Source organism: Salvelinus fontinalis, chromosome 10 (assembly GCF_029448725.1).
Source record: "Salvelinus fontinalis isolate EN_2023a chromosome 10, ASM2944872v1, whole genome shotgun sequence".
In the NCBI taxonomy this organism is placed as follows: domain Eukaryota; kingdom Metazoa; phylum Chordata; class Actinopteri; order Salmoniformes; family Salmonidae; genus Salvelinus; species Salvelinus fontinalis.
In genome coordinates, this window is record NC_074674.1 from 26,382,841 (window position 1) to 26,410,797 (window position 27,957).

General features: G+C 43.5%; 1 protein-coding gene across 1 annotated transcript in view; it reads left to right on the forward strand.

The window, feature by feature from the left end:
• LOC129863879 (transmembrane protein 132D-like) overlaps positions 1–27,929 on the forward strand; it is a 46,025-nt gene extending 18,096 nt beyond the window's left edge. The window contains exons 3-9 of the mRNA XM_055936248.1: positions 8,237–8,380; positions 14,053–14,233; positions 15,617–15,760; positions 19,832–20,040; positions 21,003–21,300; positions 24,296–24,487; positions 25,650–27,929. Coding sequence (XP_055792223.1) covers positions 8,237–8,380; positions 14,053–14,233; positions 15,617–15,760; positions 19,832–20,040; positions 21,003–21,300; positions 24,296–24,487; positions 25,650–27,107 — 2,626 coding nt within the window. The 3' untranslated portion in view covers positions 27,108–27,929. The remainder of the gene's footprint in view (positions 1–8,236; positions 8,381–14,052; positions 14,234–15,616; positions 15,761–19,831; positions 20,041–21,002; positions 21,301–24,295; positions 24,488–25,649) is intronic.
• Positions 27,930–27,957: the final 28 nt, after the last annotated feature.

The window sequence follows — 27,957 nt, forward strand, 5'->3', positions numbered from 1 at the left end:
CGTTCATCCATGTCTGATGACGTGGAAACCATACACTAGGGACAACAGTGAGCACTGTTACCTTGAAGTAGATTTTGGTTTTGACTTTGAGGAAGTCACACAGACAGCTCTATCAAGTCAGGTGCAGAGAGCAGGGTAATTCTGTGCAAGTGGAATTTATTATTTCAACCAGAAATAATCTATGAGACGGCTACGCCACACAACAAAGGGCGTGTCAAAAAATACTGTCCAACATAAATTAGGACAGAATCCACTATACAAAAACACCACCACAACAAACAGAATAACAAGCCCGCACGAAAGTCTGTGGGCCAACTGGGTTTAAATAACACCCTACACTAAACACATAACAGGTGAAACAAATTAGACAAACCTAAATGAAAACAGATAAGGGGATCGGTGACAGCTAGTAGGCCGGAGACGACGACCGCCGAGCGCCGCCCGAACGGGAAGAGGCACCATACTCGGCGGGATTCGTAACACTAGCCAAGACCATGGTGTGCACATTTGCTTTTCAACGCAACAGTTTTTGTGACAAAACTGTAAGTAGAGTTGAAAATGAAATGGAAACATATTAAACTTTAGATTTTTATTCGGCACATGAAAAGTTAAGTACATTTTGTGTGCACTACGTCGCCATGCACTGCTTTTCATCCACTAAAAGTCAATTTGGTGGACACACACCACTGGTGGGAAAATGTGCATATTTTATATTCTAGAGTATTCGCATGAAAATCTGTCGCCAATTGGATCGAAACCTAGCTAGTGCAACACAAGTGAAAAATGAAAACTACTTTGAAATAGCTGGATCAAATGTAAAATAGAGTTCTGATTGTTCAACAGTACAATATTGAGCATGTTAGCTCAGAAATGTGTGAAATTGTGCACTAAAATCAGACAACTTTTAACATTTTCCAAGAATTTCAATAGAGCAAGTTGACAGGTAGCCATACCTATTTTAGTGTTATATCAAGGATACAGAATCTACCCTGACCAAAATATTATTGCAGATCATTTTATGATGTATTTAGCTGTTGTATTGTTGTAGAAAGGTTTGGAAAAACAGGGACATCTTTGCCTGTCCCCTTTTAATCCTGATGGGTTCTGACAAATAATCATGATTTAATCATCTTTTCTTGGAAAGGTATTTTATTTATTTTGAGATAGATGACAGCGATAGATCAGTGACCTTTATCTCGCTGATGGAAGATGTGCCACTCCATATTACTTTACTTGATTTAGACAAGTATTATATTAACTAGGCTGCTCTCACATGTATTGGCCTCCAGATCTCAGTGTAATAAATATGTACAAGTAGGGATTTGTAAAAAAGGCACTGACTGCATAAACATTGCTATGGGGGTTTTGACTAAATTCAACTTCCAGGCAGCCCCTGGTCGGCCTTCAAAATCTATCACTAGGTCTCCTCCCACGCCTTGAAGTCTCGTGTGTCCCTGTTCTGTTCTGTCCCCTCTCTAAGCCTTTATGTTCGCTGGGTGGAACAGACAAGCTGTCAGGCCTATGGATTGAGTCGAAAAAAGCTTAAGGCAGAGCGGGGAGAGCTCCAGGGCCATGTTGCACAGCTGGAAGAAACCCAAAAGGAGAGGAGATTAGTGCTTCCTTAGGCCACACAATCAACGGGCCTGATTAAGAAACAATGTTACAGGCACTTCTCCATTTAGACACACACACACACACACACACACACACACACACACACACACACACACACACACACACACACACACACACACACACACACACACACACACACACACACACACACACACACACACACACACACACACACACACACACACACACACACAATGACCATTTAGATACACACACACACAATGACAGAGACAAATGGGCCTGGTCAAAAGTACTGCACTACATAGGGAATAGGGTGCCATTTGGGATACAAACTCAGTCAGCCCAGACTCGGCCAGGACAGAATTACTCCATATAAATAAGCTTGTATGTTTTCACGCAAAGAGAAACACACAGATTACTATATGTATTACATCACATTAAACATATATTGCAAATGTATATACTGTAGTGGACAGTTTGACATACATTTAGGTTATATCGGGTATATCTCACACGCATACACAAGATTAAAGACTTACTTTGACTCCTTGTACTCCTTGTACCCACCCCCACATACAGTGCCGACGTCCAGGTCCTGAACCTCCCCTAGGTTCTTACTGTGGAATGCAGTGTTTGGTTTTCACCAGACATAATGGGATACATCTCGTCCAAAAAGTTGACTGAAGTTTGCCAAAAAGCACCAGGAAGCACCTGGATGATCATCAAGACTCTTGGAAGAATGTTTTATGGACAGATGAGTCCAAAGTATAACTTTTTGGAAGACATGGGTACCATTATTCCTGGCAAAAACCAAACAATGTATTCCACAGTAAGAACCTTATACCAATTGTCAAGCATGGTGGTGCTGGTAGTGTGATGGCTTGGGGATGCTTTGCTGCCTCAGGACCAGGACAACTTGCCGTAATAGAGGAAACCATGATTTCTGCTCTGTATCAGAGAATTATCAAATCAAATGAAATTTGATTTGTCACATGCGCCGAATACAACAGGTGGAGTAGACCTTACCGTGAAATGCTAACTTACATGCCCTTAAGCAGCAATGCAGTTCAAGACACAGAGTTAAGAAAATATTTACTAAATAAATTAAAGTAAAAAATAAAAGTCACAACAAAATAACAATAACGAGGCTATATACAGGGGGTTCTGGGTACAGAGTAAATTTTTTATTTTATTTAACCTTTTTTTATTTAGGCAAGTCAATTAAGAACAAATTCTTATTTACAATTATGGCCTAGGAACAGTGGGTTAACTGCCTTGTTCAGGGGCAGAACGACAGATTTTTACCTTGTCGTCTCGGGGATTCAATCTAGCAACCTTTCGGTTACTGGCCCAATGCTCTAACCAATAGTCTACCTGCCGTCAATGTGTGGGGGTACAGGTTAGTCGAGGTAATTTGTACATGTAGGTAGGGATAAAGTGACTATGCATAGATAATAAACAGCGTGTAACAGCAGTGTAAAAACTATGTGGTGGTGGGGGGGGGACCTAGACTTGGTGCTCCGGTACCGCTTGCCGTGCTGTAGCAGAGAGAACAGTCTATGACCTGGGTGACTGGAGTTTTTGACAATTTATGGGACCTTCCTCTGACACCTCCTAGTATATAGGTCCTGGATGGCAGGAAGATTGGCCCCAGTGATGTACTGGGAGGTAGGCAATACCCTCTGTAGCACCTTACCGTCGGATGCCGAGCAGTTGCCATATTAGGCGGTAATGCAATCGCTCAGGATGCCCTCGATGGTGCAGCTGTAAAGCTTTTTGAGGATCTAGGTTCCCATGCCAAATCTTTTCAGTCTCCTGAGGGGAAAAAGGTGTTGTCGTGCCCTCTTCACGACTGTCTTGGTGTGTTTGGACCATGATAGTTTGTTGGTGATGTGGACACCAAGGAACTTGAAACTCGTGGCCCGCTCCACTACAGCCCCGTCGATGTGAATGGGGGCCTGTTCGGCCCTCCTTTTCCTGTAGTCCACAATCAGCTCAATTGTCTTCCTCTAGTTGAGGGAGAGGTTGTTGTCATGGCACCACACTGCCATGTCTCGGACCTCCTCCCTATAGGCTGTCTCATCGTTGTCGCTGATCAGGCCTACCACTGTTGTGTCGTCTGCTAACTTAATGATGGTTTTGGAGTCGTGCTTGGCCACGCAGTCGTGGGTGAACAGGGAGTACAGGAGGGGCCTAAGCATACACACCTGAGGGGCCCCCGTGTTGAGGATCAGCGTGCCAGATGTGTTGTTGCCTACCCTTACCACCTGGGGGCGGTCTGTCAGGAAGTCCAGGATCTAGTTGCAGAGGGAGGTATTTAATCCCAGGGCCCTTAGCTTGGTGATGAGCTTTCAAATCAAATCAAATTAAACTTTATTTGTGACATGCGGCGAATACAAGTGTAGACCTTACTGTGAAATGCTTACTTACAAGCCTTTATCCAACATTGCAGTTCAAGAAGAGTTAAGAAAATATTTACCAAATAAAGTAAAAAAATATATAATACTAACAATAATATTAAAAATAACACAATAACATAGCAATAACGAGGCTATATACAGGTGGTACAGCTACCGAGTCAGTGTGCGGGGGTACAGGTTAGTTGAGGTCATTTGTACATGTAGGAAGGGGTGAAGTGACTATGCATAGATAATAAACAGCGAGTAGCAGCAGTGTACAAAGAAATGGAGAGTGTGGGTCAAAGTAATAGTCCGGTGGCCATTTGATTAATTGTTCAGCAGTCTTATGACTTGAGGGTAGAAGCTGTTAAGGAGCATTTTGTACTTGGCGCTCTGGTACCAATTGCCGTGCGGTAGCGAGAAAACAGTCTATGACTTGGGTGACTGGAGTCTCTGACACGTTTATGGGCTTTCCTCTGACAACGCCTAGTATATAGGTCCTGGATGGCAGGAAGTTTGGCCTCAGTGATATAGGTCCTGGATGGCAGGACGTTTGGCCCCAGTGATGTACATCTGGCAAATCTGACCATAATTCTATGATTCCTGCTTACAAGCAAAAACTAAAGCAGGAAATACCAGTGACTCGCTCAATACGGAAGTGGTCAGACGAGGCGGATGCTAGACTACAGGACTGTTTTGCTAGCACAGACTGGAAAATGTTCTGGGATTCATCCAATGGCATTGAGGAGTATAACACCTCAGTCATCGGCTTCATCAATAAGTTGTCATGTCTTTACTATTTGTGATGACATGCTATTTTCAAATGGATTACCTAACGTTGAATTATTTGATTAAATTAATCAGGCAATAACTAACTCATTAGGAATCCGGGGCACCACGGAATCATTCGTTTATAGAGAGGGCTATGTCCCGAATCCACTCTTAAAGATCTGAAGATCTTTTATATCAATAGCAGTCAATCATGAATTATTCTTTACCTTCTATCAGTCTCATCTGAAAGTCGTAAAAATTTTGGATATCTGCTCGAACCCTAATATAAATTATGAATCAGCGATGTGCAAATTGGATTAATAATTGATTTACTAACTAATCAAATCACAGACATACATGGAAATACACAGTAGATATTGTACATTGGGTTGCTACATGATACACAGAAAAAGTCCCTAGCGGACAAAACCGATATGATGGCTTGGTAGACAAAAGAAAAGGGGTGTGCAGTTCAAGAGCAGGAAACTCATAGAGGATTACGACACTCATAGAAATTGCTAACACTTTACATGAACGACAGCTCATTCGAAAAGAAATTGCAATTTATATTACGGCACGTATGTCGTTGTTGTCTTCTCTGTTGGAATCCAGTCCGTCTGCTGGAGAGAGTCGACAGAAAAGTCTCTGGTTGCGTTTCCCCGAAGATCAAAGTATTTTGTGGATGTTAGAATGGGTACTTCAGAGTACTGTGTTTCGGCAGTTGACTGTATTCTTGTCCCAGATTTACGTAATTTCGAACTTCAGACTAGTAATTCGTGTGGTCTAGAGTTTCTCACTTATTCAGTAGTGAATCGATAGTCTCAGAGTTTAACCATATCCAGCTGTGTAGCATATGCTCCACGTGGGATGGTTTTCTAGTCTTATAGTTTCTAGAGGTCTTAACCATTCGAGACATTCGGCTTACCGTGTGTCTCTTTGGCACCTTGTAGTTTTAAAACCACTTCACACACCAGGGTCACCCGGCATGTTTTGGTCTTAGAAATTCAACCATTTGCAACCTTAGCTTACCGGGGTTTGCGTGTGTTGGTTTTACACGTTTCAGTATATATGAAAATCCATACTCTCGTTTAGAAGGTAAATATCACATTACATCTTTTCACAAATAGTTTCATGTTTATTCACATACTTTTCACAATATTTAGATGTAAACCTGACAGCTGGGAAATATACACTTTAAGAGATAGAGTTATGTGTGTTTCCTGTCCTTCATGAGATCACCAAATGAAACACACTCAACATTACTGTCCCTTAAGTGTCCAGGGACCATTCATCACTAAGTATTGAATGCTGAGCTGTAGTCAATGAACAGCATTCTCACATAGGTGTTCCTTTTTTCCAGGTGGGATAGGTCATTGTGGAATACGATTGAGATTGTGACATCTGTGGGTTTGTTGGGGCGATATGCAAATTGGAGTGGGTCTAGGGTTTTTGGGATGATGGTGTCGATATGAGCCATGACCAGCCTTTCAAAGCACTTCATGGCTACCGATGTGAGTGCTACAGGAGAATATCAGGCCATCCATCTTTGAGCTGAAGCTGAAGCGCAGCTGGGTCATGCAGCAAGACAATCGTCCAAAACACACAGTCAAGTCAACATGAAAATGGCTAAAAAGAAACACATCGAAAGTTTTGAAATGGCCTAGTGAAAATCCAGACTTAATCCCAATTGAGATGCTGTGGCATGACTTTAAACGAGCAGTTCATGCTTGAAAACCCACAAATCTTTGTTCGGCATGGAAGAGTGGGCCAAAATTCCTCCACAGCAATGTGAGAGACTGATCAACAACTACAATAAGTGTTTTATTGGAGTCATTGCAGTTTAAGATGGCTCAACCAGTTATTGAGTGTAAGGGGGCAATTGGTTTTTCACACAGGGACATTGGATGTTGCATAACTTTGTTTATGAAATAAGTATGCCATTGTTCACTTAGGTTCCCTCTATCAAATATTAGGTTTTGGTTGAAGATCTGATAACATTCAGTATCAAAAATATGCAAAAGTAGAGAGAATTAGAAAGGTGCAAATATTGTTTCACAGCACTGTACATGCTTATTCAATCATCCCAGGAGGTCTGATGACAAGATCTCCATGGTCAGGACATAGAGAGCATTCTTTACCCACACTGGGTCACCCCGTCCTAGGGAGTTTGTATGAGGGCCTCGTACTGCCACCCTGCCTGGTCCTCCCACCCTTAGAGGCGTGTAATGAGGGCTCCTGCACTGCTGTTGACTGGAGAGATAGACGGGATGATTCACACAGCAGATTAAATGATCAGTGGTTCCCCAGCAACCAACTAGTGCTGATGGGAATAAGATGTGCCTGCTGATTCTCGGTTTGCAGGCAGGGAGGTAAACATCACTTCTCCGATGTCTTTCAGCACACCTCATTAGCGCACACACACACACACACACACACACACACACACACACACACACACACACACACACACACACACACACACACACACACACACACACACACACACACACACACACACACACACACACACACACACACACACACACACACTGAGACCAGCCAAACAGTGGTAATAACATGTTGATCTTCTTTCAAATTGAACTTTCACCAACCAGGCAGCTTTAGATGCTGAGCGCAGAGCAGTGCAACCTCCATAGACAAACATTGGCATTAGAATGAACCGTAATGAAGAGTGACTTTTAACTTGGCACCATCATAGGATGCCACCTCTCCTAAAAGTCAGTTCGTCAAATGTCTGCCCTTCTAGAGCTTCCCCGGTCAACTGTAAGTGCTGTTATTGTGAAGTGGAAACGTCCAGGAGCAACAACGGCTCAGCCGCAAAGTGGTAGGCCACAAGATTACAGAACAGGACCGCCAAGTGCTGATGCACATAGCACGTTAAAATTGCCTGTCATCGGTTCCAACACTCACTACCAAGTTCCAAACTATCTCTGGAAGCAATGTCAGCACAAGAACTGTACGTCAGGAGCTTTATGAAATGGGTTTCCATGGCTGAGCAGCCTGCAAACAAGCCTAAGATCACCATGTGCAATGCCAAATGTCGTCCAACATCAGTGCCCGACCTCACTAATGCTCTTGTGGCTGAATGGAAGCAAGTCCCCGCAGCAATTTTCCAACATCTAGTGGAAAGCCTTCCCAGACGAGTAGTCTCTATTACAGCAGCGAAGGGGGGACCAACTCCATATTAATGCCCATGATTTTGGAATGAGATGTTCGATGAGCAGGTGTCCACATACTTTTGGTCATGTAGTGCACATCAGGCTTCTATCATTATCTGACGTTCTCAGGTGACCCACCTCCCCTGCAGCAGATACTCATGCGTCAATAATACTCAAACAGATAGGTGGAGATTCTGTTGATATCAACTCAAGTAGCCTGTTTTTGTACAGTATGTGTGTATGCCAACTGACCTGTGTGTGTTACAGTAACTGTGTGTCTGTGTGTTCCAGAGCCACAATGAGGAAGGGCATGTCATTCAGTACAGCGAGGCCCAGTGACTCAGCCTTATGGGACATCGCCCTGGAGTCTGGCAGAGGGGGCGCAAACACCATCTCTGCAGTGTGTCAGAGGAAAACCACCACCATCGGGAAAAGGTGGGTGTTCAAGAATGAGATAGGTTCCTAACCAACCTCTATTGAATTCAAAAGAATGAAACAACAATTGTTTCTGAACATCTTATTCCTTACAAAACTGAGTGATTGCCAAATTTCTAAAAGCTCTACATTTTCTGCTTTCTTAAATGGCCATCCTCTGTCCTGTTACCACTGACTGATATAAATAGTGTACGATTGTTGATGCACAGCACGTGTCAAAGACAAGGGTAGAAGAAACAAACAGGTTTGTTATAGATTTCTGAGAATTCTCCTTGATAATACATTATGATTTATTTGAACCTTTATTTAACTAGGCAAGTCAGTTAAGAACAAATTCTTATTAACAATGACAGCCTAGGAACAGTGGGTTAACTGCTTTGTTCAGGGGCAGAACGATAGATTTTTATCTGTCAGCTTGGGGATTCGATCCACAAACCTTCAGTTACTGGCTCAACGCTCTAACCACTAGGCTATCTGCCACCCCATCTGTTAAAATAGGAAGAAGGAACAAATTGCAAATCTAGAATGTTGTTTGAGGAATAAAACTATTGAATTTCATCAGTTGCCTTGTTGGTGTGTTCATGGCATTTTTGCGACAGCCTGCTATTGTATGAAGCAGGTCTATATTACATTGTGATGAATCACTCCCATTGTAAATAGACTGAAGGGACTATTCAAATACCTCATTAGGGAACTATTTTAACAGATACAGTTTATGTGACATAGTTATTTGCTTTAGGCAGTAATTCCCCTGATCTACATTAGATATATTATGGGACCCGGTGATTTCCCTGGTCAGGTGAGATCATGTGGTCAGGACAAAACTCTGGGCCCTAGTTATAATCTTATGCAATATGCACCGATTTCCCGGACAGAGATCAAGCCTAGTGCTGACTAAAAAAGCATTCCCCCATGAACAATATTCATTGAAATAGACTATACGACTAATCTTTGACCTGGGAAACCAGCCCTCTAACTACAAGGAATAACATACAGTAGTTGACAATGCAATTCAGTTGTTTGTAATACTCTGAGATGATGATGACATCAGTAAGAACGTTAGTATTCCTGCTGTCTACCACAGTGGTGGACGGATCAACTGGGTTAATATGAACACTATAAAACCCTCAAACTCAACTCTGGACCTCGATGCCTGTTGCACTGCATTTTTTCATTGTTCTCCTCTAATTGGGGCCTTCTTTAGATCTGGGATACCAGATAGGTGCAATTCATTATCAGATAGAACACAAAACTAGCAGGCTTCAGACCTCGTAGGGCAGGTATTACCAGGGGTCCGCGGAATGCTGTCGGGTGTACGCCAAATAAAAATGTGATTCACGTTTTTTTTTAAATACATTTAAAATATGTTATTTATTTTCTCTTCACATTTTCAAACAGTACATTTATATTTTCCAACGGGGCTATACATTTGTGTGTTTTTTCTCTCTCGACTGATTAGCCTAGTTTCACTGCCAAAAATAAAATTGAACCATCTAATGTTTAGCGAAATAGCAACACAATGTCAAATACAGGTAGCCTCGTCAAATAATTAACATCCAATCATATTAACCGTTACACTCTCACGATAAACCTTCACTCTTGCGCAGACATTTAGAAACTAAACATGACAATTGGAAAAATAAGCGACAGGAGTTTTTTGAGCGAGAATAAAGACAACTTTTGAGTAGTAAGACATATAAAAGCAACAGATACCATTAATAAGAAAGGGCTAGAAGCGTCTTATATGGTGAGCTACCGAGTGGAAAGGACAGGCAAGCACCATACTACTGTGGAGGACTTCATTCTTCCTGCTGCCAGGAATATGGCTGGGACAATGCTGGGGGAAAAGTAAAAAAGAAATTACAGACAATTACTTCATCAAACAACACTGTTTCACGACGCATCAGTGACATGGCAGGATATGTTTTGAAACAATTACTGCTTCGAGTACATGCCAGTGAATTATATGTGTTACAGTTGGATGAGGCAATAGATGTGGCGGGCCTGGCACAGCTCCTGGTATATGTCCGTTATGTTTATGGGGGGTCAATTAAGGAGGACAACATGAGAGGATATTTTTAGTACTGGACAGCTTTTTGACATCAAGTGGACTTTGGTGGTCAAGATGTGTTGGTATCTGTACTGATGGCGCAAAAGCCATGACAGGGAGACATAGTATAGTAGTAACGCTCGTGCAAGCAGTTGCTCCCGACGCCACTTGGGTACACTGCAGCATCCACCGAGAGGTTCTTGCTGCCAAGGGAATGCCTGACAGCTTGAAAGACACTACAGTGAAAATTGTTAAGCTTGGTTTAAGCAAGGCCCCAGAACTCTCATGTATTTTCTGGATTATGAAATGATATGGGCAGTGACCATGTAACGCTTTTACAACATACTGGTTATCAAGTGTCAAAGAAGTTATTTTTAATTGAGTGACGAGCTTAAAGTTTTCTTTACTGATCATCATTTTCACTTGTCTGACCGCTTGCATGTTGACGAGTTTCTCACACGACTAGCCTATCTGGGTGATGTTTTTTTCCACCTGCATGATCTGAATCTAGGATTACAGGGACTCTCCGCAACTACATTCACTGTGCAGGACAACAATGAAGCTATGATTAAGAAGTTGGAGCTCTTTTCTGTCTGCATGAACTAGGACAACACACAAGTCTTTCCATCCTTGTATGATTTTTAGTGTGCAAATGAACTCAAGCTTACGTGTCACGTTCCTGACCTATTTCTGTTAGTTCGTTATATGTGTTAGTTGGTCAGGACGTGAGTTTGGGTGGGCATTCTATGTTTTCTGTTTCTATGTTGGTTTATGGGTTGCCTGGTATGGCTCTTAATTAGAGGCAGGTGTTTGGCGTTCCTCTAATTAAGAGTCATATTTAGGTAGGTGTTTTCACAGTGTTCGTTGTGGGTGAATGTCTCCTGTGTTTGTGTATGTCGTTGCGCCACACGGGACTGTTTTCGGTTTGTTTGTTCAGTGTCATTTATGTGTAGGTTTTTTTCCCTGTTCGTGCGTTCTCGTGTGTTATGTGAGTCCGTCGTCCAGATCTGTCTACACCGTTTGTTGTTTTGTTAGTTTATTAGTCAAGTTCGTGTTTTCGTGTTTTTTCTTTAATAAATCATGTCTTCACAATCCGCTGCATATTGGTTCAATCCCTGCTCCTCCTCTTCTGATGAAGAGGAAGAGGAGAGCCGTTACATTACGGACAATGTCAAATGTGATATAGCGAAGCACCTGAGTGAGCTGAGTACGCAATTACTCAGGTATTTTCCCGAAACGGACGACACAAAATACTGGATTCGTTATCCCTTTCATGCCCTGCCTACACTTACCGATATCTGAACAAGAGATCCTCATTGAAATTGCAACAAGCAGTTCTGTGAAAAATGAATTTAATCAGAAGCCAATGCCAGATTTCTGGATAGGGCTGCACTCAGAGTTTCTTGCCTTGGCAAATGACACTGATGCCCTTTGCAACCACATACCTATGTGAGAGTGGATTCTCGGCCCTCACTAGCATGACAACTAAATACAGGCACAGACTGTGTGTGGAAAATGATTTAAGACTGAGACTCTCTCCAATACAACTCAACATTGCAGAGTTATGTGCATCCTTTCAAGCACACCCTTCTCATTAACCTGTGGTGAGTTATTCACAATTTTTGATGAACAAATAAGGTTGTATATGTAAGATGGCTAAATAAAGAGCAACATCGAATAGTGTGTGTGTGTGTGGCAGGGTTTAAATGATGGCAAAAAAAAATATATTTGAGAGTGCACAGCTAGAGGTTGAATGTTTGAAGGGGTACAGGACTATAAAACGTTTGGGAACCACTCTCGTTGGGTAGGAGTTGAATACCCCTGGTTTAGAATATTTCTTCATGATGTGATCTTGTAATCCCCCATCTTTATATCAAACACATCTTGTTAGTGACAACTCATGTCCATTTGTCAATTGTTAATTTGTCATTAAAGGCATTTGATCTATGTACTCAAGTGATGTACACAAGTCACTGCTGCCAAAAGATTTGAGTTGCTATATTATTCATGTATGTATTTAATTGAAAACATTCTGAGAAGTTGGCACCATACTGTATATGACACTTAATTTTTTCTCATGGACACATGAAGAATTGTAACAGGCCAGGTAACGTGATTCTTTACAGATGCACATCTACAGTATTTATTGATGGACTGGACATGTTGGCTTTAGAGGACAGCATCACACAGCATCACGTGTCACATTATCAAAAATGTACCGTCAACATGGAACATTGTGTGCTGCTATCACAGCACTACCTGATCCAGATGGCAAAACAGACCTCTGCCCAGCAACCTCCCAGCACTTGCTCTCCCCCTCAGACAAACACATACACACTCCAACCCGGCTCAGCGTGCCGCCCGTCCGACCCACTTATCTGTAATCATCAGTAATCATCAGTGCGTTATCCGGGCTTAAGCACTAGCTGGCGTGCTCCAGGGAAGATTAGGAGCCCAGATATTCCAAGTCCCAGCAGCGGTATTAACTAGTGAATAACCAGTGAACACCCGGGCGGGTGGACAGAGGTTTCCACCCCCCCATGCACCCACTCTGGAACTGATGATAGGAAGCTTTACAGGCTGTGACCACCAAAGCCCTCAGATGGAAAATGTACACTTTTTTCTCCTCCATTCCTGTCTAGTAGTAATTGAGTGGAATCATAGTGAAAATGGTCCCAATGAACCACCAAGAATCCTGTCCAATCACTTTTATTGAGAAAGAAGTGAATGTAGAGCAAAGCTATCTAAAGGCCCTATCTGAGCGTTAGAGATGCTGTCAAGGCTCTGACTGATTTAAAAATCCTTAGGAGTCGATTGAGTTACCTGTGCTGCCATCAAAATCCATCCGTTTAAGATAGAGATATCAGGGGGGTTTTATGGGCTGCGTCTCAATCCACCGCATCCGCCTTCAGATACGCCGCTGTTTGTCAGACCAGGAGACGTCCCGAAAATCGGTCTTCTCACAAAAACATCTGTAGCGTCTGAATGGTTTTGCCTTAAGGCTAACATGATCCCTCTATGGAAAGATGAGACTCTCACGAACACGATGCTATTCTCCAGGACTCGTCTGAAGGTAACCCGGTACCGGAAGTATGGAAGGAGTTTTATACCAACAAAAAAAAGGGGATAAATATGTGTCCCAAATAAAATATATTTCCTGAGCTTTCTTATATCTCCTAGATATAGGACAGACACTTCAAACCCTATTTTGCCATTTGTGAATGTGTTATTCAATGTGTTTCTATGGGCTATAGTAGTAAAGGCAAAATTACATATTTGTATCTTTTTTTCTAATTATTATTCTATTCATACAGGGGTCCTAAAATTCTAAATCAAATAGCTAAATGGTATGACCATTGAAGTGATGTTGATATCTGCTAGGTTGGAGGAACATGAACAACTATGATACCCAAACTATGACTGTCAACACTTACCTACACTACAGTATAACCAAAGTGTAGATTAAAACAGCATCGTTTTATAATAACATTGGGACTTTGAATGTGCATGTTAGATCTTGTTGATTGCAGCATTCATGTCCATTCATGAGCTGTGAAACATTGTATTGAATGCTTTTATGAAAATCATTAGAATGCAGAATGGGAATGTAACTCTATTCCAGGATTGTCAGGGGTCTGTCGGAGGTATTGCAGCTTGACTTTGAGACCAAGGAGTTGACTGATCAACAATCAGAGAGCCAGATGATCACATGGCGTTTTGAGACAGGAAACATCAAGGATGTCGGCGTCATGAGGATCTTTACATCTCAGAGAGACTACGTGGGTCTGGCACCACTGGTCATGGTGAGGATTGTGTGTGTGTGTGTGTGTGTGTGTGTGTGTGTGTGTGTGTGTGTGTGTGTGTGTGTGTGTGTGTGTGTGTGTGTGTGTGTGTGTGTGTGTGTGTGTGTGTGTGTGTGTGTGTGTGTCAAATCAAATTTTATTTGTCACATGCGCTGAATGCAACAGGTGTAATGTGTGTGTGTGCGTGCTCATGTGTGTGCTCGAGTGCGTGTGTGCATGTGTGGCATTTTATTACTATGTGTGCATGCACATCTTTGTGTATGCCAGTTTGTAGGGCACAGCAGCAGCTGCATTAACAGTAACACCACCACTGTATTCTCCCTGCAGCTTAACTGTGAGTTGAATTAAACTCCCCTGGATGTGCAATTAAGTGTAGGCTGGGTGTACCATAATTTTACCTCTATTGTTCTCTCATCGGGTTTGATGTTTTATGGAAGCGATAAAGGAACAATAAAGCATGTGTGTAAATGATTGGGAGAGCCCTGGAGAGGGGATGTCAGGGGGGTGTCGGCTGAGTGCCAGCTCCCTTGGCCTCTAGCTTTTGTCAATTCTGTCCCAGGTCACACTCTCCCTCAGTCAGTGTTAATGAAGTCGACGTTCATTGAGAGGATCAAACGGCTCACCATAGGTAGGAATGAACCATCTTTTTAATGAAGCCACAATGCATATTGATTTATAAAATGTCTCCCTAAGTATGTACTAAGTACAGATCTGGATTGTCAGAAGACGCTAATACCACCTGCATACTTGTGACAGAAATCAAGCACACTTCCATTACGTTTGTGAGTACTTTACACATTCACAGCAGTGTTTGTGCCACAAATCCCATAGGAATTGCTTCAGTACAGTAGGTTTGTACAAATAGTCAGTTAGGTTTGGGTGACTTTCAGAGGCAGAACTAGAGCTTGTCCTTTCTGAATCGCGGTCAGCAGCTGTTGTGCTGTGCTGCTGAGTTTAGAACGGCTGACAGGCTGCCCTGCAACATCTGGCGAGTGCTTCAGTTAAATCTACACCAGGCCAGGGCATACAGTCATCAGCCACTGTATCCACCCCTACAACTCCTAGATTAGGAAGACATTTTATTAGAGAGCATCACGTCAAGAAAACTGTTTTGAATCAATGTTCAAAGAGAGGTTATGGAGCTATAAGAGAGATTTCATCAGCCGTGGATCAACGTTGACTTGTCTATTCATGTTGAGAAGTTATACCTAGCAGTTAAACACAATAAACAGTACAAGGAAATGTGTGTGCATGTGATTGTGTGTGGGCATGCATTGGTGCATGCATGTGTATGTACAGTACATGCCAATTTGTGTATGTATTTGTATGATAATCTGCCTGCCTGCCTCACACGGTCGCTCTGTCCTGTCTTGCCCCCTGTAGGACAGTGACGTGCTGAACACAGCTGTTCTGACTGCTAAGAAGGTGTCTGTCCCAGTCAGGACTCTGGCTGTGGAGGCTGACGGCTCCGTCACTGATGTCACCAACTACACCAACTGCAGGTCCACTGATGAAAACGTGCTGAAGGTACAGCAATGGAACCCCTTTTTCAATATTCACTGTTTCCCTATGTTGCAAGATTACAAGTTGGGTCTGGGAACCCACAACACAATAAAAACTCATACAAAACCATAGTTACACATCAATTAAAAACACAACACCAAATCCTCCTCCACAGTAACTAAACACAACAGACTCTGAATACCCCATATACTCATAAACAGATCAATATTGTTAACCAGTTTGTGATAGGCTGTACCCGAATACTGTTCTTTCTGGTCTTCCATATTGCTAATTATAGCTGCGCCTAACACAAAATTAAGCAAAATAACTACACCCCTTCGACTAAACCTGTACTTTGGCCCAAATATAAACAGTTGGGAAGAGAAAACCTCTCCCAAAGCTGAGAACCAATTAGTGATCAGGTCAATCATCTCGACCAATCTGGGACACTGTAAGAACAGATGTGCCAGAGTTTCAGACTCAGCACAGAATGGACACCCTTCCCCAACAGTAGGGTCCAGGTGTACCAGATGCATGTTGGTGGCTATAGCTCCATGTATTATCCTCCATTGGAGGTCAGCTGTCCTCTTTTCAATAGGCAGTTTGTGAAAGAGGCTCTTCAAAAAGCCACATCCCTGGTGGCGTGCCGGCCTTACGGGACTTGACAAGAACTCTCCAAGCCTGCATAACAGACTCATAGAATGGAGTCAGGCCAGACAAATCACCCCCCTCCAGCTTTAAGAGGAAAATGTGCTTGTCTAAGCCCAAACAGCCCACTCTCCTCATCAATGTGTAGGCTGTGTCGACCCAGCTAGAACCGTCACTGTACAACAGTCTCTGGGCTGCTTGAAGCCGGAAAGCCATGATCCTGGAAGAAATGTCCACCAGGCCTTGCCCTCCCTCGTGCAGTGACAGGTACAGGGCTGCAGTGTTGTCCAGTGTTGTCCAGACCAGAAGGGTCCTCTGAAGCTCTTGTATCAGACCCCCCGGTGGCTGTAAAATCATTAGTCTGTGCCACAGGGTAGAGGCAGCAAGATTATTAGCTAACAGTACCCTTCCCCTATAAGACAGCTGGGGTAGCAACCATTTCCACCTTGACAGTCTGGCACACACTTTCTCCACTACACCCTCCCAAAACATAACATCATGTAACAACTTAACATTAAAATACCAGTAAGGTGATGACCTTCGTGGACAAGTGAATATCAACAGCAACAATATGGTGATCAGAGAAACCCACAGGAGTAATATCACACCTTCTAACCCTACTACAGTAGTGCTCAGATACATACAACCTGTCTAACCTTCCAACCCTACTACAGTAGTGATCAGATACATACAACCTGTCTAACCTTCCAACCCTACTACAGTAGTGATCAGATACATACCAACCTGTCTAACCTTCCAACCCTACTACAGTAGTGATCAGATACATATAACCATTCTAAACTTGCTGCACTGACACCACCTTCATTAACTTTTAGCCATGTGTACTGCCTAACTTTTGCATTCCTTTCTCTCCACACATCAGAAAGCTCTAACTCAGTTAATAGACCAGACAGGCAAGTGGCTGACCGCAGATGAGGTTCTTCAGCAGTGCGGTCAACAGTAAAATATACTGTACATTTCCAGTCCCCCCCTAAAACCATGCACCCCTCTTGGTCACACTGTCTTAAGGTTTCCTTTATTTGATCAAATACAGCAATACGCTCTGTACCCTCATTAGGAGCATAAACATTAAAAAAAACAAATAATAAACCCATAACATCCAACCTGACCAATAAAACCCGTCCCTTGACGATCTCTGTTGTAGATACCACAGTCACCCCTAAGCCTGAGGAAAACAAAATTGCCATCCCAGCACTGAAATTAGTACCATGACTGAGTATATGCTGCCCCTCCCACCACATACCCCAGTCAACCTCATTAGCCTCATCACTATGTGTCTCCTGTAGAAAAACTACATTAAGCCTTTTCTGTTTTATTACTTCTAATACCCAAGCCCTCTTATTCCTGTCCCTTCCCCCATTAATATTGAGAGAGCCTACCCTTAGTACCTCCATATAGAAAAGAGAAAGGAAAAGCAGAAGAAACCAAAGAGAAAAAAGACACCCTATGAGGCATGATCATCATCATGGTTGTAATTTTCTCTTAACCGGACCACGTTTCCCACTACCTTTTGCTGCAGTGACAGCAGTAACTAATTTCCTCAAGCGAAATTGCTTCTTCTCACTCAACTGGTCTAACCCCACCATCTTCTGTAACATCACAGCTGACCTCACAAACGTATAAATATCAAAAATATTTGACAGATTTCCTAAAAGTCTGATCCAGGAACCCATTTACCTCCTCTAGATTGTAAATTGAGTCATCACCAGCTGTTATCTTATCAATAGAGATATCCATATCCTTATCCTGATCCTCCTCAACTGAGGCCACAGACCACTTACTCCCTTCTACCACATCCCTCTCAGTACTCCCCACTTGCACCCAATCACTCGTACCAGGCATCTCATCCACTACCTGGGAGACTAGCCCCACCTGCACCCACTCCTGTACCCCATTACTCATAGTGGACATCTCCTCCACTACCTGGTAGATTAGCTCCACATGAACCCCCTCCTGTACCCCAGCACTCGTACTTCGCATCTCCTCACCAGTCTGAGGAAATGGCTTTTCAGATGCATCCTTACCTTCTACAACAATAATTTTCTGCTGCATAACATTTTCCTCTGGTACAAGTTACAACTCCGTGCCCTCAACACGGACAACTTGTTCCTCAGCAATAGGTGCTTGTGGCTGCTCTACCGCTGTCGGCCCACCTCTCCCTACATCAGTGGGCCCAGGCGTTACGAGGACCACCTGCGCCCCTCCCTCTGCCTTCTCCCTTTTCGGGCGAGCATGTCGCTTATGGCCAACATCACCACACTCAAAACACCGTTGACTACTCGTGCTAGCATAAGCCATATACAATCTGTTGTCATACTTGACTTTAAACGATAACTCCAAAGTCTGCTCCGGTGAGTCCAAAAACATAAACACCTGTCGCCGAAACGATATAACCTGTTTCAAAGCTGGTTGTTTGTTACTCAATGGGACAATCTTAATTGAACTTGCAAACTTCCCAAAACGCAATAACTCGCGCTCCAATAGCTCATTTGGAATAAACGGCGGTACATTCGAAATTGTTACTCTTGTTGACTGAGAAGAAAGCGGCGTAACTTGAATAAACATTCCTTTAAGAAGTACGCCATGCTCAACCATACGATCAACAAGGCCCTCTTTAAGAAAAAACACCACCGCTTTATTCATCTGTGATGCATAAGCAACATTCTCATATCCTACCTTCTCTCCTACGGCAACCAGAAACTCCTCCACCGTGACAGTAGCTTCAGTAACACACCTAAAGCTGTGTCGAAGTGACAGGGACGGCGTCCCCATGTGGGTCGCCATCCCCGCCAAAACCAGGGTAATTTCGACACTAAAAACAATATACTTAATTCTACCACAACAACTAAATAAAAATAATGATAACCTTAATCATGCATAGGAAGAAAAGAAACGTAAAAGAAAAACCAAGATATCTAACTCTACACAACACTCGCACTCACTCACACAATTCCCAGCATGCACCAAACACTCCCAGCATGCCGAGAGAGAGAGAGAGAGAGAGAGAGAGAGAGAGAGAGAGAGAGAGAGAGAGAGAGAGAGAGAGAGAGAGAGAGAGAGAGAGAGAGAGAGAGAGAGCCCGGGCAGGTCTTTTCAAGGTTAGCCCTTGAACTTTATCAATGTTTCTTTCATATCACTCTCTCTTCCCGATCAGTGACCCCTCTTAGAGTAAAGCACCTCACTGGGTCAGGGTAAAGGATGATCCCCGAGCATGGATACATTTCCATACACATAAACACAGATACAGTAAGATAGTTCCACAGCATGCTCTTTCTGTCTTCTCTCTCTCGGCACTTAGATGGATAAGCCTACAGTGTGTGACTATGGGCAAAGGGACCTCAGGTTTGATAGAACCCTTGCTAACCATTTAAATAACTCCACATGAGAGGTTGTGTTTTTTAACTCAACCTCCCCCTGCCCCCCCAGGTGTCGGATCGTTGTGACTATGTGTTTGTGAACGGGAAGGAGACGAGGGGGAGGATGAGGATGGTGCTCAACTTCACCTACAGCTACCTGAGTGCCCAGCTGGAGATGAGTGTGTGGATGCCCCGCCTCCCCCTGGTCATCGATGTGGCTGACCCCGAGCTCAGCCAGATCAAGGGCTGGAGGGTCCCGGTGGCCGCTGGCAACAAGAGGTATGGTTTTGTTTGTTTACAACTCTCCACATTACGATGTTGGCAGAGCTTTCGTCTCGCTCAATGCTATTTTAAAGCCATAGTACAGAATGGGAGAGCTGATGCCATGACTGATGCCATTTTAAAGAAGGATTTGATCAATTGTGAGTTGCACAAACATCATAACAAATCATCACAAGATCTACTGGTAGTGACCCACTGCATAGTGACAAAGGATGAAATCAAAGAACATTAAATGTAAGTAGGATTTCACAGAGCTATACCCAGAATCCTAAACCCCTAAACCACAAAATAGTGTTTGTTTACCAGCCTCATAAACTAGAGCTGTGCTGTTCAGACAGATAGATGAATTCATAAATGCAAGCAGTACAGTAAGTACTATGACAGAGAGGGTACGGAATGGAAATCCCCCAGCTTACCAGCCTTGCCTAATGCATATTACAGAGAGACTCTATAATAATCAACTATAATCACATCACTGTTAGTTACATAAGTGTGTTATGCCCTGTAGATGGGACTGTATAGACTTGCTCTCAGGAAACAGGTCAGTAGGGTCTCTCTCAATACTGAGTTTCGTACCGCTGCCTGGTTCTCACTCAATACACTGACGTGGATGGATGGATTGTGTAGGGTGTTGTTGTTTTTCTCTGGAGATATCTTAACATGGTTATAGGTGGTGTCAGAGCCAGCTACCCAAATCCATTTAACACTCACTTATTTTTGCAGACGTCTGTCAGTTCTTGGTTTAAGTATACGCAATAAGGCCCTAGGGGGTGTGGTACATGGCCAATATCGTCTCATATACACACGGGTGGGTGGTTGGGTTGAGCCAATTAGCACCCGGTATCAAAACTACCCAGTTTACACAATTTATAAAGCTATGTTTTGTCTTGCATTACTCTGGTCATAGCCATCAATCCCCTGTGTCTCTGTGTGTCTCTGTGTGTCTCTGTGTGTCTCAGGACCAGCTGGGACAGTGAGGAAGAGGAGGAGATGAGGAAGGGCAGGGGCTGCATGCTACAGTACCAACACACTGTGGTTAGGGTGCTCACACCCTTTGTAGCCGAGCCGTCGGACCGAGCTCCAGACCCCATGGCAGGGAAAGTGGGGGGGGCTCTGGAGAGTTTCCTGGGGACAGACTGGCAGGTGGATGTCACCAGGCTGGTGCGTTACTCTTTCAGGGTGAGAGACCCAGCTATAGCCACACTACAGGCTGGGACTGTACTGCAGGGACGCGCTGCAGGGACCACGACTCTACAGGTAATGTGTGTGTGTGTGTTTGTATGTGTGTGTGCGTGCGTGCATGCGTGTGTGCATGTGTGTATACGTGTGTACATACAATTCCTTCAGAAGGTATTCACACCCTTGATTTTGTCCACATTTTGGTGTGTTACAGCCTGCCTTTAAAATGGATTCAATTGAGATTTTGTGTCACTGGCCTACACATAATACCCCATACTGTCGAAGTGGAATTATGTTTTTTTTTAAATGATTATACATTTTATTAAAATGAAAAGCTGAAATGTCTTGAGTCAATAAGCATTCAAACCCTTTGTTATAGCAAGCCTAAATAAGTTCCGGAGTAAAAATGTGCTTAACAAGTCACATAATAAGTTGCATGGACAATGTGTGCAATAATAGTGTTTAACCTATACAGGATCAGCCCCCCCCCCCCCCCCCCCCCCCCCGCGGGACGGTTGAACTAACGTGCGCTAATGTCATTAGCATGAGGTTGTGAAGAGGGCACGACAAAACCTGTTCCCCCTCAAGAGACTGAAAAGATTTGGTATGGGTTCTCAAAGCTTCAAAAGGTTCTACAGCTGCACCATCGAGAGAATCCTGACTGGTTGCATCACTGCCCGGTATGGCAACTGCTCGGCCTCCGACCGCAAGGCACTACAGAGGGTAGTGCGATTGGCCCAGTACATCACTGGGGCCAAGCTTCCTGCCATCCAGGACCTTGGTGTCAGAGGAAGGCCCTAGAAATTGTCAAAGACTCCAGCCACTCTAGTCATAGACTGTTCTCTCTGCTACCACACGGGAAGTGGTACCGGAGCACCATGTCTTGGTCCAAGAGGCTTCTAAACAGCTTCTACCCCCAAACCATAAGACTCCTGAACATCTAATCAAATGGCTACCCAGACTATTTGCATTGCCCCCCTCTTTTATACTACTGCTACTCTCTAATGTCATCATCTATGCATAGTCACTTTTATAACTCATAGAAGATGTCACCCTCCCTAGGACAGGGGGTGACCTTGATAATTTATTCTTAAAACGAGAGGCTGCCTGGATCTTTAATTTAAAGACCCTTGCTCCCTTCGGGTCTCAACGTAGACTTTGATCTGAAGCCATTCTTGTGATTATTGTGACTTTGCCATTGTAATTGTTTGTAAGCTTGTGTAGTCTAAAATAAATCTATGATCGTATGCTATCCATTTGTTTTTTTGTATGCTGTTCTTTGTATGCCATTTTAATATTTGATAATTAGCCAATGATATTAGGCCACACTTGGCCATGATTACAGACACCTGTGTCTTTTGACACTATATAAACGAGTCATCCCGTAATGTTTGATTACACCCTGATGAAGACAGCTTGGCTGTCGAAATGTTGGACATTCAATTTTTGCATCTGAGCTCCTAGAGTGTGCGGCTCTCCTTTATTTTCAACACTTCTATAACTCTACCTACGTGTACATATTACCTCAACTAACCGGTGCCCCCTCTCATTGACTCTGTACCAATACCCCCCTGTATATAGTCTCACTATTGTTATTTTACTGCTGCTCATTAATTACATGTTACTTTTATTTCTTATTCCTTTATGTATTTAAAAAAAGGCATTGTTGGTTAGGGGCTCGTAAGTAAGCATTTCACTGTAAGGTCTACACCTGTTGTATTTGGCGCATGTGGCTTATACAATTTGATTTGATTTGATTTGTAAGTAACAAGAACATTTCCCAGGACATAGACATATCTGATATGGGCAGAAAGCTTAAATTATTGTTAATCTTACTGCACTGTCTAGTTTACAGTAGCAATTACAGTGAAAGAATAGCTTGCTATTGTTTGATGAGAGTGCACAGTTATGAACTTGAAAATGTATTAATAAACCAATTAGGCACATTTGGCCAGAAATGATACAACATTTTGAACAGAAATAAAATGGTGCATTGGATCAGTCTAACACGTTGCACATACACTGCTCCCATCTAGTGGACAAAATCTAAATTGCGCCAAAGCTGGAATAATACATTGAGGCCTTTCTCTTGCATTTCAAAGATGATAAAAATCTATATTTTTTAAATTCTTTGTATTATCTTTTACCAGATCTAATGTATTATATTCTCCAACATTAATTTCACATTTCCACAAACTTCAAAGTATTTCCTTTCAAATGGTATCAAGAATATGCATATCTTTGCTTCAGGTCCTGAGCTACAAGCAATTAGATTTGGGTATGTCATTTTAGGCGAAAATTGAAAAGAAGGGTCCGATCCTATTAACTTGATTTTTGAATGACTACCTCATCTCTGTGCCCAACACATACAATTGTCTATAAGGTCCCTCAATGGTAAAGTTATTCATTACAATTTGGATGGTGTATAAATACACCCAGTCACTACACAAATAGAGACGTCCTTCCTAACTCAGTTGCCAGAGAGGCCAATAGTGATGGATGGATCAACAACATTGTCGTTACTCCACAATACTAACCTAAATGACAGAGTGAAACTAAGGAAGCCTGTATAGAAAAAAACATATTCCAAAACATGCATCCTGTTTGCAATAAGGCACCAAAGTAAAATTTCAAAAAATTTGGCAACTTTATGTCCTGAATACAACGTGTTATGTTTGGGGCAAACACATCACATCACTGAGTATCACTCTTCAGGGTGGTGACTGCATCATGTTATGGGAATGCTTGTCATCGGCAAGAACTAGGGAGTTATCATAAAAAGAAACGTAATAGAGCTAAGCACAAGCCAAATCCTAGAGGAAACCTGGTTCAGTCTGCTTTCCAACAGACACTGGGAGACAAATTCACCTTTCAGCAGGACAATAACCTAAAACATGACGCCAAATATACACTACCGTTGCTTACCAAGACAACATTGAATGTTTCTCAGTGGCCTAATTGAATCCCAATTTGTAATTCAACAAAATGTGGAAAAAAAGTCAAGGTTTTGAATACTTTCTGAAGGCACTGTGTGTGTCTGTGTATATACTGATGTGTGTGTATGATGTTGCAGGTGATGTCTCCTCTGTCTGACTCGATCCTGGCTGAGCGTATGGTCAGGGTTCTGGATGAGAAAGTGAGCGTGACAGAGCTGGGAGTGCAGCTGGTGTCTGGCCTCTCTCTGTCCCTCCAGCTCAGCTCAGGGAGCAACAGGGCCATCGTCGCCATGGCTACCACACAGGAAGTCATGCAGAAACCCAAACAGGTAACTAGCTGTAAAATAAAACCTGTATTAAACCTATTATGCAAAAATATAGAACTTCCAATGTAATACTTTTTCCAAAGAACAAGCCCCAACACATTGTGCCATTCAGAAGTTGGGCCACTGCTAGAAAACTGTACCCTCAAAGCCCTTCACAGATATTAGGCAAGAAAATTATCAATTTCACAGCGTAACCTGGTGGTCTAGTAGCATATGTTTTGTCCCTGTGATTTCTGTGTGTGTGATTGAATGGTGTCCACAGCTCAGGCCTGTAGTACAGTGGCCACGCTGTGTGTCAGGCAGGGAGCACGCACACAGTTTAACAGCTCACACATTAGCCGGGCAGCATGCCCATTCAAAAACACTTCCCAAACTGTGAGCGGGGAAACCATTAGGCAGTTGTCCATACTTCATAGCCAGCATTATGACAGCCCTGTGCTGCCTTGGGGCCTGGTGAACTCCTAGCTTGACCCAGTCAATACTCAAGCTATTAGAATGGAGCTAGCGCACATGCCCATTTGTTTCTGTGATCGGCTGGGTTAATGTAAAAATCTGGGCTATGCATAATGTATTTCCCCTCAGAATATAGGCCAGGCCTCTTGCTCTAATCGTTCATATCAGCTAACAGCTCTCTGGTTCTATGGTAACTGGACTGATTTGTGGTGGGGGTAATTACCCACATTGCGCCCTCTGGTGGCTATTGTTAACAGTGTATATTATGCATCTACTGTATATTGATATTGATCCCCTGTGGTTAAATTGAGTTTCAAAGCATGATTTGATAGGACTGTGGTGTGTGGTACAATAGATAGCCTCTGAGCTAATTATAAAGAGATTAACAGAGGCAGTTCTTAGATACCAACAAAAGGAGGGATTATCTAAAATGGCAACCCAACCGACAAAACACTGAGGCAGGAAATTAAATAACTGTAGAATTGTGAACCATTGGGTTGCTTGAAGATCCTTTGGAAAGATACCAAATCAGATCAGCTCCTGATTTACCACCTACTATTATGCATTATCACAAGATCTATTTATGGGAATATTTGGAAATAAATTGATGAACAAAACTTGGGGAGAATATTGATTTCATTGTTGCATTTTGTCCTACTTTAGGATTTCCGTTGTCCTCTCCTGATCCAGTCTCTGTGTTGTCTCTCCTTAGGAGGCACTGGTCAGCTGCTGGATCCAGTTCAGTGATGGCTCAGTGACCCCTCTGGACCTCTTTGACCGCAGCGTCTACTCCCTGACTGTGACTTCATGGGACGAGAGAGTGGCGACTGTGCGCCGGACCCCCCAGTCAGCGTTTGTGGTGGCGGAGGGCGAGGGTCAGGGGGCGCTGGTGAAGGCAGAGCTGAGGATTTGTGAGGAGTGCCAGAAGTCCAAGAGAAAGAGCAAGCTGGTGGTGGGCAACGGGCTTCTCAGGGTCACTTTCCAGATGGGCAGCAGGCCCGACGGAGGGGACACTGGTGGGGGTGTTGCTGAGTATGGCAATGATGGTTCAGAGTCAGAGGGAGAGCCTAAGCCTGATGTGACATTACCATGGGAGCCCACAGCAGTCGTGGCATCCCACCGAGAGCCTGAGCGCGTTGTGACCTCACCACAGATTCTAACTGAGGGGGGCGGAGACAGACGCTCGTTCAGGAGCACTGTGCCAGACCTCCAGGAGACCATCATGACTGACGTCACCACATCATCTAGCAGGGCTCAGGAAGTGGCTGGAGGTGGCATCTCTACCATCAGCACCACTACCACCAACACTGACAGTAGTACCACCACCATGGGCAAACCTGGCACTGACAAACCTCTGGTGACTGGCAGACCTGGCAGGGATAGAACCCTGGGAAGAGGACAGGGGCTGAGGAGAGACTGGGGAAACCTGGTGGAAAACCCCAACCAGAAGAAAAAGATGCCCAAAGCAGAGGCACCACCCCAGAAAGAGCAGCCCAAGCCACCACTGGTGGTGGAGAGTGACCTGGTGAGGACATTTAGAGCCATGTCAGACCTAGAGATCGGTATCTTCGCCCTGGTGGGGGTCTCTGTGGTGGCCATCCTGGCCTTCCTGCTAAACTGCACCTCCTATAACCTCTGCTTCCGGGGCCACAAGACCCCCATCCAGGGCAACCCAGATCCCAACAGCCCTAAGGAGCACAGGAATGACTGGGTGTCGCTGGGGACCACCACAGGTCCCCAAGTCTCCACCCTCAAGCGGGAGAACCACCGCTCAATGGAGTCCAACTGCAGCCTGCAAAGTCACAGCTCCATAGATACCCACCGGGCCCTGGAGAGCAGTCTGAGTATGAGTGCTATCCCAGAGAGGACAGCCATCCTGGGCAGGAGGACCAGCTCCCAGCAGGTTCCCGCCCTGGACCCCACTGCCCAGCGTTCAGCCACCCTCCTAGCCAAGCCCACCTGCAGCGATCCCCTCCACTCCCCTACCAGCAAGAGGAACCAGGTCCAGTTCACCACCTTCACCACGCTGGACATTAAGCACCTGGCTGCCCTGAAGAGGAACGAAGTGGACTTTAACTGGCCCAGTCAGGCTGGGGGGGCTGGGGAGCCTCAGGGGCCCCTACCTGACATGCCATGGCCTGTAGTCAGACCCCTGGGCGAGCCAAAGTGAGATTCCACATGGGTTGTGTGTGTGTGTGTGTGTGTGCGTGCGCATGCATTTGGCTGTTCTGAACCTGTTTAAGTGTATAAACTGTGTAAGTAGAGTATACACATAATAATAGGTGTATGGACACTGTCATTCCAATATGTCACACATATTATGTCACACACATGAACAAATTACACACATGACCAAATTACCAAATGAATGACCAGACCTCATTAATATGGGATGGTAAAACATGTATATTTCTACAGATTATTGTTTACACTGTTTAAATGCAGTTTAATAATGTTTCATTTCCTTTCGCTTTTATATATTTGTATGACTCCTCCACAAAATAGCTTCAGATTTCACTTTTTACCAGTTGTTAGGGTAATTGCAATATGAAAGACATTATTTGTAGTTGGTTATATACTTTCCAGCCTTTGTATATTTGTATGATTCCTCAACAGAATAGTTTAAGAGCTTGTACAATTGGTCAGAGAAAATACAATATTTATGAATATTATTGGAAAATGATTTTATACAGACCACCCTTTTGAATGGACATTTATTCAAATTGTATGTGCTATGCAAACGCCGTTCATGTTCATGTAGAGTTTGAATTTAATATTGGCACCAACCAAACAATGAAAATACCTCTGCCTCAAGTTCTTCCATTTGAAAAAAAGAAAAAAGAGAAAAACAAGTATAATCTTGTCCTCAACACAGAGCAATGCATTTGAAAAGAGAGGGTCATTTCATGTGTAAATGAAGATGAATAGTGCTCTGTCTGTGCAATGCTGTTTTGATGTTCAATTCCTATGAGATTAACCAATAAATCACTGAATGAAGAACCAAATGGATGGTTTGGGAG